General features: G+C 43.5%; 1 protein-coding gene across 1 annotated transcript in view; it reads left to right on the top strand.

Moving 5' to 3' along the window:
- Window positions 1–11,197, top strand: part of LOC311226161 (coiled-coil domain-containing protein 125-like) — a gene marked incomplete at both ends in the record, with an annotated part of 84,530 nt that extends 73,333 nt beyond the window's left edge. Inside the window, 3 exons of the mRNA XM_084311534.1 lie at window positions 2,421–2,571; window positions 6,989–7,107; window positions 10,505–11,197. Of these exons, the coding sequence (XP_084167660.1) occupies window positions 2,421–2,571; window positions 6,989–7,107; window positions 10,505–11,197 (963 nt within the window). The remainder of the gene's footprint in view (window positions 1–2,420; window positions 2,572–6,988; window positions 7,108–10,504) is intronic.
- Window positions 11,198–15,391: the final 4,194 nt, after the last annotated feature.

Genomic DNA, 15,391 nt, shown 5'->3' on the forward strand with positions numbered 1-15,391 from the left:
AAAATTCTATTCTATTGTATTCTAAAATGTGACTATATGGTTTTATATTAACTTAATAAATAAACAAAAACGAAAAATCTACTTATTTCAACGAACATTTCAAACTAAATAACAGATTATGCACATAAAACGCTGAAAACAACCGAAGCAACAATAGTATTTTAATGAGGCTATTATTATTATCATTATTATTTTGCAACAAGTTAGCCCTCTCATAAATAGCACATATAAATGAATAACTAACTTGAACTAACTTAATAGGATTGAAGTGATATTTGGCTTAATAAATCGGTCGCCTGGCAAAAAAAAAGAAAAAAAAAGCCTGACGATGTGCATTGGGCCGCGGCTCTCTGACGCCTTATTTTCTGGGTCCCGGCCTGAAAAGTTTGGGAACCCCTGCAAGAACAAGTAGCAGCTAGAGCAGTAAAATCTCTGTATGGACTTTGAAGTTGCAGCTTAAAAAAGTTTACTAGTTTTCAATATTTCCCCCCGTCTTGCTAAACCGACTGCCAATCCTGTCAATAAATCCTGTTTCAATCAATTCCTACTGTGTGCACTGAAAAACCTCTTCTATAAGCCTGGCATTAAAGGAACGTACCAACATTATAGGAAATGCGCTTACAGTATTCTCCAGAGTCGGACAAGAAGATAGATACCAATTTCCTCTCTGTGCATTCAGTAGAATGCTATCCGGCTGCAAGCAAGCCTAGCTTAGCACAAATGAATGGAAGCAGATACGGGTCAGCTAGCCTAGCTGGCCGAAAACCGGAGCAGAAAGGAACGTCAGAACAACGGGGCAGACAACAATATATTTGCATTTGTTAGCCATGCTATCGATCTAAGCAATCAATACATGCCAAAGCTAGATATGTAAAAGGTGAAAACTCACACTCGCAGCCATGCTGATTTGGCTAAATTACATCCAGCCGTTTTAATTTGAAACAGCTTTTAGTCAGGGGAGTGCTATGATGTGCCATGGTTTCTCCATAGAGCGCCGTCGTATTCTTTTAGCGCCGCAGCTCACGCAGGTCCGAGGCAACTTAGGGGGCTTTCTCACTCACCATTCAGGGTCGAATCAGAGCCGGATCGCACCCAAAAAGGGTGTGTCTGTCCTAGTGAGAACGCCCCGCCGCCCGTCCCCGGGGACGCTGATTCGCTCCAAACCTGGACCGCTGAAATAGGTGGTTCCGGGTGCGCGCCAGTGGGAGCGGGGGGCGTGGTGTGCGAGCTTGTACCAAAACACGGGAGAGGCTTCTGTATCAACTTGCTGACACACACAACGTCGTTACTGTAATGCTTTCATGCTTGCTTGAATTTTGGGCAGATAAAAACATACAGCAACAACTGGACAATACCCACAAAAACGATATTTATGGGCAATTTGGCGAGTTCAGACCTCAACCAAACAAGCATGTTGAGCCTCACGGGCCACGGCTCAGTGGATGAAAACATGAAGCCACGTTACAAAGCACAAGACTTCCCTGGCTCGCATTAGGCCTGGCCATTTGTTTGCCATTGCTATGTCTACTATACATTGGTTTCTTGTTCGAATGCATTTATTTCTATTAGACCAGTGGTGCCCAACCAGTCGGCCGTGATCGACCGGTAGATCAATGACATGCAATATAATTGCCGCGAGCAATGGGCTAATGTTAGCTGCTAACTAGTAATAAATAGGCTAAGTTAACCCTGGAAAACGCTCAAAAGCGGACTCCACGACACCAGTTCCATTCGTGAGAAAAGGGGGGTGGGTTATATTGACAAGGCTTGACAACAGAGGTTCAAATATAACTTCATATTTATTGGTTATTCGTTTCTTTATATCAGCATCCAGTTTCCACCACCGTATGTTAAACTCTTCCTGTGTTGACGTTAGAGCGTGACATCATCACCTACGGCAAGATTACACGCTCAAAACGCAAACCGGAAACAAAAACCCGGAGCGCACCAAGACTGCAGTGTGTACGCAAACCAGAGGGGGGGAAGGGAGGGGGGAAGCTCGCACCCAAGGACGGAACGAGGACGGAGCGGAGCTGGTTTGACCCCGAATGGCAGTGAGAAAGCCCCCTTAGTCACGTGACTCAAGTTGGTATTGCTGATTGGCTCGAAAGCGGTATGTTTGTATACAGCGCACAGGTCTATAGAAGAGGTTTTTCAGTGCACACAGTGGGAATTGATCCCATAATGTTGGCCTGTTCCTTTTATTGGCTGAATAATATTGGTGATTTATTTGTTTTCCATTTGAACTTGAGAGCCACCCACAAATCCTACAGAAAATGTGTGAACTAAGTGAATAATCTACTGACGATGTGTCCCTAGTTCTATATTGCTTGGGAGAAACTCAACTTGAATGAGATATTTAAATATGATGTTGTGCTTGTGTGCGTGTGCACACACATGCATGTGTCTTATGTCTGCAGCTTGAGTCCCAGCGCAGGAGGAGAGAGGAAGCACTGATGGCAGCTGATGCGTTCCGCATTGCCTTCGAACAGCAACTTCGGAGACGCAATGACCACTTCCTGTTTCTGGCAGAGGCGGACAGGTTCGAGTCCTGCCCACGGAAATCAGAAGGCCAGTGTGACAACACAAAATGGATTATATTAAATGTTTACATTTGCATTTACATTTAGTCATTTAGCTGACGAACTTGAGTGTTACACTCTGAGTGCATAGTAGTATAGACATAATTTAGCATGATAGGTAGTAGTATAAGGATAGTACATAATACTAAAAGACAGTAAGAAGTAGGGGTGTAATGGTACGTGTATGTGACTGAGGAGCCTGACGCCTGGGAGGAGCGGTGGTCACTATAGCTCACTAGTAGATGAACGGTGGTGTTGACAGCGGACGGCAGGGACAGCAGTGGTCACTAGCTCACTAGTAGATGACGTTAGACAGAGGTAAGACTGCTGATTTATGGACACGTTCTACTAAAGTGAAATGTCCCTATAACCCTTTCACTACCACACTACAGAAGGTTAGCCCTTTCACTACCACACTACAGAATGTTAACCTTTCACTACCACACTACAGAAGGTTAGCCCTTTCACTACCACACTACAGAATGTTAACCTTTCACTACCACACTACAGAAGGTTAGCCCTTTCACTACCACACTACAGAATGTTAACCTTTCACTACCACACTACAGAAGGTTAGCCCTTTCACTACCACACTACAGAATGTTAACCTTTCACTACCACACTACAGAAGGTTAACCTTTCACTACCACACTACAGAAGGTTAACCTTTCACTGCCACACTACAAAAGGTTAACCTTTCACTGCCACACTACAGAAGGTTAACCCTTTCACTACCACACTACAGAATGTTAACCTTTCACTACCACACTACAGAAGGTTAACCTTTCACTGCCACACTACAGAAGGTTAACCCTGTCACTACCACACTACAGACGGTTAACCTTTCACTGCCACACTACAGAAGGTTAACCCTTTCACTACCACACTACAGGTTAACCCTTTCACTACCACACTACAGAAGGTTAACCCTTTCACTACCACACTACAGAAGGTTAACCCTTTCACTGCCACACTACCGAAGGTTAACCCTTTCACTACCACACTACAGACGGTTAACCTTTCACTACCTCACTACAGGTTAACCTTTCACTACCACACTACAGAAGGTTAACCCTTTCACTGCCACACTACCGAAGGTTAACCCTTTCACTACCACACTACAGATGGTTAACCTTTCACTACCACACTACAGAAGGTTAACCCTTTCACTACCACACTACAGGTTAACCTTTCACTACCACACTACAGAAGGTTAACCCTTTCACTACCACACTACAGAAGGTTAACCCTTTCACTGCCACACTACCGAAGGTTAACCCTTTCACTACCACACTACAGGTTAACCTTTCACTACCACACTACAGAAGGTTAACCTTTCACTACCACACTACAGAAGGTTAACCTTTCACTACCACACTACAGAAGGTTAACCTTTCACTACCACACTACAGAAGGTTAACCTTTCACTACCACACTACAGAAGGTTAACCCTTTCACTACCACACTACAGAAGGTTAGCCCTTTCACTACCACACTACAGAAGGTTAACCTTTCACTACCACACTACAGAAGGTTAACCTTTCACTACCACACTACAGAAGGTTAACCTTTCACTACCACACTACAGAAGGTTAACCTTTCACTACCACACTACAGACGGTTAACCCTTTTACTACCACACTACAGAAGGTTAACCTTTCACTACCACACTACAGAAGGTTAACCTTTCACTACCACACTACAGAAGGTTAACCCTTTCACTACCACACTACAGAAGGTTAACCTTTCACTACCACACTACAGACGGTTAACCCTTTTACTACCACACTACAGAAGGTTAACCTTTCACTACCACACTACAGAAGGTTAACCTTTCACTACCACACTACAGAAGGTTAACCCTTTCACTACCACACTACAGACAGTTAACCTTTCACTACCACACTACAGAAGGTTAACCCTTTCACTACCACACTACAGAAGGTTAACCGTGTGGTTGTGAAAGGGTTAACCCTTTGTCATGTGGCAGTGAAAGGGTTAAAGAACCTCAGCTTGGATGTGTGAGTGCATCATCAGCACTGGGAATTACAGACAGCTGCCGATACAATATAATAATAATAATAATAATAATAATAATAATAATAATAATAATAATAATAATAATAATAATAATAATAATAATGCATTTTATTTATAAGGCGCCTTCAGGACACTCAAGGTCGCCGTACAACAATTTAAAAACAGTTCATTAACAATCACAATACATTTAAAAAATAAAATAAAATCAGACATACGCCTGCCTAAACAGGTGGGTTTTGAGGTGGGTTTTAAATGGGATGATGGAGTCAATGTTCCTCATGTCGGGGGGGAGGGAGTTCCAAAGGCGGGGGGAAGAGCAGCTGAAGGCTCTTGACCCCATGGTGGACAGACGGGCTGGGGGGGGGACGGTCAGGTTGATGGAGGAGGCAGACCTGAGGGACCGGGTGGGAATGTTGATGTGAAGGAGGTCGGACAGGTATGGAGGGGCGAGGTTGTGGATGGCCTTGAATGTATGGAGGAGGATCTTGTAGTCTATGCAGTGTTTAATGGGAAGCCAGTGTAGTTGGCGTAGGACGGGGGTGATGTGACTGATGACAGGGGTTCTAGTTATTATAGGGCAGCAGCGTTCTGGACCAGTTGGAGCTTATGGAGGAGTTTGTGGGGGAGACCAAAGAGAAGGGAGTTGCAATAATCCAAGCGGGAAGTGACGAGGGAGTGGACCAGGATTGCGGCGCTGTTGGGGGTGAGTGAAGGGCGGAGGCGGTTGATGTTGCGAAGGTGGAAGTAGGCGGACCGGAAGGTGTTATTGATGTGGGAATGGAATGATAGGGTGCTGTCGAGGACGACACCCAGACTCTTGACCTGGGGGGAGGGGGAAACCAAGGAGTTGTCTATGGTGAGGGTGAAACTGGGGTGCTTGGTGAGTGTGGACTTGGAGCCAATGAGGACTACCTCTGTTTTATCACTGTTTAGTTTGAGGACATTTAAAGTGAACCAGGATTTGATTTCCTGTAAACAGGCACAGAGGGAAGAGGGAGGGAGGGTGGAAGTGGGTTTGGAGGAAACATAGAGCTGGATGTTGTCCGCGTAACAGTGGAAATTGATGTTGTATTTACGGAGAATCAGACCAAGTGGGAGGAGGTAGATGATGAAGAGGATAGGGCCAAGGACAGAGCCCTGGGGAACACCGGAGGAGAGGGGGGATGGATGGGATGTGAATGATTTTAACTGAATGAACTGAGTACGGCCAGAGAGATATGAGTGGAACCAGTCTAGGGATGTGTGGGAGATTCCAATGGAGGCTAGTCGGTTAAGGAGGGTGGAGTGAGATATGGTGTCAAATGCGGCGCTTAGATCGAGGAGGATGAGGATGGATAATAGTCCGGAGTCAGCTGCCATCAGGAAGTCATTAGTGATTTTGAGGAGGGCTGTTTCTGTGCTGTGACGGGGGCGAAAACCAGATTGGAACTGTTCATAGAGGTTATTGTTGGAGAGGTGAGCATGCATCTGAGAAGCCACTACTTTTTCCAGGATTTTTTTGAGAAATGGCAGGTAGGAGATGGGGTGGAGGTTATTGAAAATGTTGGGGTCTAAACCAGGTTTCTTTAGAATCGGTGTTACAGCAGCGGATTTGAGAGATGATGGGACAGAACCAAAGGTGAGGGAGGAATGGATGATTGCAGTTATAAGGGGCAGGAGAGAGGGGAGGGAGGCTATGACCAGGGAGGAGGGCAGGGGGTCAAGTTGGCAGGTGGATGGCTTGGATTTCCGGATGAGTTTTGATATATCGGCAGCAGAGGGGAGATGGAAGCAGGAGAGAGGTGCAGAGAGGGGGGGGGTGTGGAGCTAGGGGAGATGGACAACTGGACATGAGAGAGGTCAGTTGCTGGTGGATGTACTTGGGCCACAATACACTAATATTGTCATGTTGTGCGATACCATTAGTATTGCAATTTGATACTTTTTTTTTACCACAGTAAGAAAGCAAACAATATACCCTGAGGGAAATAAGATGCTAAAATCAAATATACGTATGAGTCGGAAGCCATAAATGGAAAATAATTCAGAAACAATGGCATTGCACTTAAACTGTCATTTTATTGATGGCACCATAACACATTTTCTTGAAGTCAGAGAAACATGTGTAGCACATAAGAGAACTGAGCAATAATCTGAAGACTCCGAGAAGATAAATATTACTATACAGAAGAAACCCAAACTGAACGGTAGTGGAAACAGACCGACTAGGAACCGAGTGAAAGAAAACTCTTGGATTGGATTATCTGTTGGATTTGAAAGCAACGGTCCACTTATCAGGGAGCGATGTTAGACGCCTGAATCAAATGAGTACTTTGTACCCCGGCGTGACATTGGCAACAATGGATGTCTCTGTCTGTGGCCTCCAGGTGGCGCTGGGAGGTCCTCTGCCAGCGTGGCCCAGAGGCTGAGAGGCTTGCTGCCCTCCAGCTCAGGGGTCAAGATGTCCGACGACCCCACAGAGACTCTGCACAGACTTCTGGACCTGGTCTGTATTCCTCCTCGTTCTAGCCTGCGCCTTACGCACCAATCCCACCAGAATCCCATTCATTCTAAAATGAATTCTAACATTCTAATTAATTATATAATAACTGGTTATACATGCGAAATGGACAATAGAACACTGGAACTGGAAATCTTAAAAAAAATCTCCAAACGGGGACTGACTTTGCATATAGACTAGGCATTTACAGCTGTTCCAATGTAAACGTGCCGTCCTCCTCCGTGCGCTTTCGCCCGCTCTGAAGACGGACTCGGTGTGCCAGGCCATGCACGTTGTTCTCGCACGGAACCCGCGAGTGCTTGCGCCCCCGCGCCTGGTGGGATTTGTGCGTTACTGTGTTGCTGCAGATTGATAAAATAATGGTAATACCTGACCTGTGATGTAGTTTACTGACAGTGAAGGGTTGTGGGAGGTGTGCCAACATGTACCCTGGGTGATGTAGTTTACTGACAGTGAAGGGTTGTGGGAGGTGTGCCAACATGTACCCTGGGTGATGTAGTTTACTGACAGTGAAGGGTTGTGGGAGGTGTGCCAACATGTACCCTGGGTGATGTAGTTTACTGACAGTGAAGGGTTGTGGGAGGTGTGCCAACATGTACCCTGGGTGATGTAGTTTACTGACAGTGAAGGGTTGTGGGAGGTGTGCCAACATGTACCCTGGGTGATGTAGTTTACTGACAGTGAAGGGTTGTGGGAGGTGTGCCAACATGTACCCTGGGTGATGTAGTTTTCTGACAGTGAAGGGTTGTGGGAGGTGTGCCAACATGTACCCTGGGTGATGTAGTTTACTGACAGTGAAGGGTTGTGGGAGGTGTGCCAACATGTACCCTGGGTGATGTAGTTTACTGACAGTGAAGGGTTGTGGGAGGTGTGCCAACATGTACCCTGGGTGATGTAGTTTACTGACAGTGAAGGGTTGTGGGAGGTGTGCCAACATGTACCCTGGGTGATGTAGTTTTCTGACAGTGAAGGGTTGTGGGAGGTGTGCCAACATGTACCCTGGGTGATGTAGTTTTCTGACAGTGAAGGGTTGTGGGAGGTGTGCCAACATGTACCCTGGGTGATGTAGTTTACTGACAGTGAAGGGTTGTGGGAGGTGTGCCAACATGTACCCTGGGTAATGTAGTTTACTGACAGTGAAGGGTTGTGGGAGGTGTGCCAACATGTACCCTGGGTGATGTAGTTTACTGACAGTGAAGGGTTGTGGGAGGTGTGCCAACATGTACCCTGGGTAATGTAGTTTACTGACAGTGAAGGGTTGTGGGAGGTGTGCCAACATGTACCCTGGGTGATGTAGTTTACTGACAGTGAAGGGTTGTGGGAGGTGTGCCAACATGTACCCTGGGTGATGTAGTTTACTGACAGTGAAGGGTTGTGGGAGGTGTGCCAACATGTACCCTGGGTAATGTAGTTTACTGACAGTGAAGGGTTGTGGGAGGTGTGCCAACATGTACCCTGGGTGATGGGAAAGAGTGAACGGCATGTTCACAAATATTATTTACTGAATGGCAGAGTTTCACAAAGTTGCCGTGACATCATGTGGGTCATGTGAGGAAGTCTCACAATGCAACGCAGCACAGAGTGCTGTTCTTCCCAGGTCAGAGGCACCCGGCTATAATATGAATGCCTTCTAGCCACCACCCTCCTGTCTTGGTAATAAGACAATATGCCATTTGGAAGAATAGATAAATCGGGAAATCTTTTTCGATAAATATATAAATATATATATATTTTTTTATATATCTTTTATTGGTGAAATATAGGTGGTACAGAGAAGCAAAAGTTAGTTATCAATGTATAACATATCACCATGTTTCTTTTTTTGCTTCTTTTTTTGCTTTTTGCGGACAGGACTGAAATTGAACAGGGACGACGAAAAACAATAAAGACAAGAACTAAACAAAGTCGAAAACGGGCAAAAAGAAAGCAAAAAGAAAGCAAAAAAAAATAAAAAAAAATATATAAAATAAAAATAATAATACTGATAATAAGTGAAATTAAAAATAAAAATAATAATGGTGATGATAATAATAAATAACCAGGATAGAATATACCGTGGGGCGGAGTTTACAACAGGGCTATATATTTTTCTTTTTATTTAAACAACTAATTTATGTTTATTTTGCAGCAATTTGCTCAATACAAACAACTGCAGACCAGACGGATGCAGACCAGAAAAATACTTTCGCCTTGTTTACATCAGGGTCCCCCATTTTCAATTCATCAAGACATTTATGACATACAAGACATACAAATATACAGTACTGTGTAAAAAAGCATAGTAGTAGAACTTCCAAAAAAATGAAAAAAACATAATGACCGAAAAGGTGTACGCTGAAGCCGAGGCTTATAATTGCCTACCCTTTTTACATTACACTATTTACACAAAAAAAAAATGCAAAAAAGAAACATAATTCAGTATATCATTTAGAAAAGGTTACAAACGTTTCATAGTTTCATGTACATAACGTCGAGGTAGTACGGGTTTGGACATTTATGGCGGCCAGTTTCTGATTGCAGTCTCCCGTAGGTGCTCTTTGAGAGCGGTTTTGAAGGTGGGTAGGGATTCACATTCCTTTACAGCTGTGGGTAGGGCGTTCCACATTGATGTGGCATAATTGCGAAACGTGTTTAGTCCCTTGTTTGTGCCGAATCTGGGTTGCACATGATTTGTGGAACTCCCTCTGGTTTTGTGGTCGTGGTATTCACTGACCTTTGGGAAGTACCTCGACATGTACATGGGTACCTTAGTGGTGTAGTGTATCTTGTAGACCAGGCCCATTGCAAGTTGCTGTACTCTGTCGTCTACTCTAAGCCATCCTAGGTTGTCAAAGTGGGCAGGGGTGAGGTGGGTTCTAGGAGTGAGGTCAAGCAGTAGTCTGACCAGTTTGTAATTTTGTTTTTAGTGCCTTTGAGGTGCTTTGGTACCATGAGGTGCAAGCATAGTCGTAGTACCCTTGAATGAGTGCTCCTGCTAGAGGGGAAGTACAGGTATGGGCAGGGTAATAGAAGAAAGATATAAATATAGGCATATGACTGCTGAAGAACAATGCTCTTGTGCGTGTGGCATTGTGGACTTCCTCACATGACCCACATGACATCACGGCAACTTTATGAAACTCTGCCCTTATCCTAGGGCACAGGAATAACGTGAATTCTTAAAATGGGTGGCATTCCTTTTTAACAACTGCTCTAGTAACAACAGAGCGGCTTTTATATATATATATTTATATATAAATATATATATATAATATTATTATATATATATATATTTATCTATTGCCAGAACCACCAACTACCATTTGTATCATGCAAGTATTTTTCATTTGCTGAATTTGTTCCAGAAAAGAAAGATTTCCCTTCTGTGTGTTTCCCGCTGTAGCTGACTGATAAGGAGGAGGCGCTGGCCCACCAGAGGAAGGTGAGCCTGATGCTGGCCCGCAGCTCGGAGGAGAGAGAGAGACGATATCAGGAAGCATCAAACTCCAAGCTTCAGCTAAAGGCCTCATTATCAGCCTTCAAGCTTCACCCAAGTGACTCAACATCAGAGATTCACCCAAACAAATCTATGTCACCCTCCAAGCTTCAAGTATCAGCCTGCAAGCCTCAACCAAAACAGTCAGCCTCAGCCTCAAAAGACACGCCTGACTCCAAGCTTCAGACAAAAGACTCAATGTCTGACTCCAAGCTTCAGACAAAAGACTCAACGCCTGACTCCAAGCTTCAGACAAAAGACTCAACGCCTGACTCCAAGCTTCAGACAAAAGACTCAACGCCTGACTCCAAGCTTCAGACAAAAGACTCAACGCCTGACTCCAAGCTTCAGACAAAAGACTCAACGCCTGACTCCAAGCTTCAGACAAAAGACTCAACGCCTGACTCCAAGCTTCAGGCAAAAGACTCAACGCCTGACTCCAAGCTTCAGACAAAAGACTCAACGCCTGACTCCAAGCTTCAGGCAAAAGACTCAACGCCTGACTCCAAGCTTCAGACAAAAGACTCAACGCCTGACTCCAAGCTTCAGACAAAAGACTCCACTTCAGCCACAGGAGCCTGCAGTGAACTCGGCCCGTGACTTTGCGCCCGTGACTTAATGCCACCCGATTCCTGAGGCATGAATCTCCAGCCCTCCAGCCCTCCAAAGTCCAAGAGGTCAAGACAGAGAATGCCTGTCCCGAGATGGTAGTAGAGGGGCTGTTGATAATTGAAGTAGAAAAGACTGCTAACAAGAATGCTGGGATTGTGGACATTATCAAGTCATTCATATTTCAGAGGAGAGAAAATAAGTTGAAATTTGAACAGTTAAGTTATAGTGCAATTGCCTCAAACTAGGTGCGCGAGCGCCCTCTAGGTGGTGCGTGACATGAAAAGGCTAATGGTGGTAAATAAAAATAAAAAAAATCTAAATTTCTTTTTACAATAAAATTTCATAAAAATCTTAGTCAAACCTTTAGTATTATGGATATTAAACATGCTGGCAGAGTACATGCATCCATGTTGTCGTGAACATTTTAATTAAATAAAGAAATTCCCTATCCATAGTCGCCGTGGGAAGAGATAAAATAAAAAATTAAATAAAATAAATTCCCTACCTTAACTGACAACCAACAGGAACCAAACAATATTTTTTTTATGCCTAATAAATATAACTAATATACATTATTTCAAATGGGGATTTTCACTGTGTAAATCATGAAATTCAAGAAACGTTTTAATAAAAAACGTACGTTTTAATAATAATAATAAACAATAATGTCTCGGGCGTGGTCTGACACAGGTGTGCTTCATCTGTGCACGGAGACCAGCAACAATTTTTTCTAACAGAAACCCATTGGGGGGTTTGCGTCAGCTAGGTCGGGAGGTGACAGGGGGTGCACGGCCAAAAAAGTTTGGGAACCGCTGGCCTAGATGAACTTGAATCTTGAATCTTGAATCTTACTCAATGTTGTTGCAGAGTCTGCCAAGATTGACGTATTATAATAGACGTGCACTCCTTTATGTGTGATCAGTGGTTCTGTGTTCTGTATGTTATCCAATCATGAACATTGAATTGAACCTTGTGTCAGGAACAGTTTTTTTTAGTGGAGTACATCAAGACATCAATGTGAAAATCACATTTACCACAAAACATTTCCATCATATGTCAATATTTTGTCTCACTGATAAGGTGTTCTTGTTTAACATTTTTATATAATAAAAGAAGCACAGTAATGACTTGACCTGGAAACCACTATCTATGTGATGTGTACATAATTAATAAAACATAAATACAATATACTAGAATGGGGACTGCAATGCAAAGTGTGTTTATTATAAGTTGTGCCAGATATGCAACATCACGTTATTAAAAACTGCTATGAACAGCACCAGTTCTTCTACATGCATACAGGAAGAAGTAACATGACCCATGGTGCTTGTGTGTTGTCCAGCATTGCGCATCTATCTACTACTTTCACTTGGTATCTCCTGGTATTGTACGTTACGAAACCTTACGAATTTCGAACCTTTTTGAGGTTCGAAGTCAAGGAGAACATATTCAAAACAGCCTGGGGAACGAAGATGGAGGTGGAGGGACAGAGAGTGTCTTTTGACCACGACTACTCAACGGAGGTGGCCGTTAAACGTCGGAGCTACGTAGAGCTCAAAAGAATACTTAAAACCTCTTCCACCCGACGGTACCGGTCCCAAAATGACATTGCGTCATAAATCAGATTTGTTTTCCAAACGTATTCAAGAGTAAACATCATAACCATGTCACAAGAGCAGTCATAGTGTATATTTTCAGCAATACCGTAAATCCTCTAATAGTGGAGGGCATTCAAATAGCCTCTTATAATGGACAAGGGTTTGATACATGCAGACAAATACAGGCCGGCTTCCAATACAAGGTCGCATACAAGGTCGCCGTGATATAGAATGAGATAAACTCTTGCCAATGCAAATTAAGTGCTGTCTCTCTCTACCGTTCCCGCTACACTCTGACTACATTAACGTTTCCCTACTCTCACTTCGTTGGCGTTAGCTAACGTTGTCATAGCTAGATCTGTGGTGTCGGCTGGATGACGTTGGCTTTGTTTGCAAACGTTAGTTAACGTTCGCAATCTATATGGCGTTGGCCGGCGGGGCTGGCGTTGTCCAGTTGACATTACAGATCATGATGGCTATGATAGCGTCAGCTAAAGCTACTGCATGTGTTATCAACTCGATTCGACTCAGGTAGAGTTGAGAAGGTACCACACACTAAATTGTCCGTGCGGACCCCGCAACCTATAGACAGTTCCAACTTCAGTGTGTGAATTGCACAGTGTGTTGCACTCAATATTTACTCATAGGTATGTGCCCATGTTTTGCAATAAAAGTCTGAAAATGAAGGGATTATGTTATATATTATTATGAGTGTAATTTTTGGAAATTAAGGCCTGCCTCTTATATAAGCCTCTCTCTAATAAAGGCCTGGTGCTCTTTACAGCTGAGGTAAATACAAGACCCGTCCAATATTAGAGGAAATACGGTACGTTTGTTTACCAATATAGGTTATAGTGTTATTAGAGAGATTTTAGTTTTTGAAATCTGTTGTGATCGCGGAGATCCGCCATTTTGAATTAGCGGCCGTCGCTGAATGATGGAAACTTTGTCATTTTGAGAAGAGGACATCCAGAGCTTTCAATGAGCGTTGGAATTTTTTAAAACTACACTTCCCAAAGGCTTCTAGCTCCCTTCAAGCAAATGACGTGCTTATGAATTTATTTTATTCTCTTATTACTCTGGATTATATACCACAAAACTGAACGTTATTGGCATATATTGGAGCGCAGTTAGTTTGTCTCCCCTATTTTGAGCATTTAGCAACCAGGCATCAGTTCTAATACCAATATAATCAGTTCATATACTCTTATACCAATATAATCAGTTCTAATATCAATATAATCAGTTCTAATACCGATATAATCAGTTCTAATACCGATATAATCAGTTCTTGATTGATTGATTGATTGAAAACTTTATTAACAGATTGCAGAATGGGTACAATACAGTACAGCTCAATACACACAATTGTTAAGGGGATGCAGACCAGAGAAAGACTTTCGTCTTGTTTACATCAGGGTCCCCCATTTTCAATTAATCAGGACATATATGACATACAGATAGACAGTACTGCTACATCTATACATTTATGACATACCAGATTTGCAAATACAGTACTGTTTGTGATACAAAAAGAGTTTAAAACAGAGCGTATATACATTTGACGTAAAAACTGTACATTGGAGGAGGTTGGGTGGGGGGGGGGGGGTTGGGTAGGAGGGGTTGGGGGGGGAAACACTGTACAACTGTACAAGCAAATCTGTACATTGGAATATTGACAACCATACTAGGTAATTTACTGTACAATTGAGGGGGTTGGGGGGGGGGGAAACACTGTTCAAACATGCAAAACTGTACATTGGAATATTTACAAAACCATACTAGGTAATTTACTGTACATTGGAGGGGGGTTGGGTTAGGACATTTACAGGGGCCAGTTTCGAATTGCAGTCTCCCGTAGGTGTTCTTTGAGAGTGTTTTTGAAAGTGGGTAGTGATTCACATTCCTTTACAGCTTTGGGTAGGGCGTTCCACATTGATGTGGCATAATTGCGAAACGTGTTTAGTCCCTTGTTTGTATTATCCTGAGGGAAATTTGACACTGCAAATCACTCAACATTAAACATTTAGACAGGTAACTGTCACTCTGTGCTCAGTGATGCAGTGAGGCACAGTGATGCATTGTATAGTCTGATGGCTGTCGGAATGAAGGACTTCCTGTGCCGTTCAGTGCTGCATTTAGGTAGTGTGAGCCTAGCACTGAACATGCTCCTCCTGTCAGCCAAGTCTGTGTGTAGTGGGTGGGAGGGGTTTTCCCTGATGGCCTGGAGCTTAGCAAGGATCCTCCTCTCCGCCACCCTCGCTAGGGAGTCCAGCCCCTGTGTCCCCTGCTCTCAGTAAGTGAATGTTCTTAAGATAGAGAGAAATTAGATTTTTCAATTGCCTCTCTGCTGTTTAGTTCAGCACCGTGGGCAGCGCCAAGCAAGCCACAGCGCCGTTGTCCCAGCTGAAACGTATAAAAGGGAACCTGTGTTGAAAAACCATTGTGCCCCCCCGAGAACATTTTATGCCCCCCCACTAATTTGTTTCTGCAGCCTGGTCTGGATATTCCCCTTCATTATATTTATAATTAGTCTAATTTGCCCTCAATTATTTTATATGGACAATAAATATGGTGTTTGCCC

This window comes from Notolepis coatsorum (genome assembly GCF_963971535.1).
Source record: "Notolepis coatsorum genome assembly, chromosome: 3".
In the NCBI taxonomy this organism is placed as follows: Eukaryota; Metazoa; Chordata; class Actinopteri; order Aulopiformes; family Paralepididae; genus Notolepis; species Notolepis coatsorum.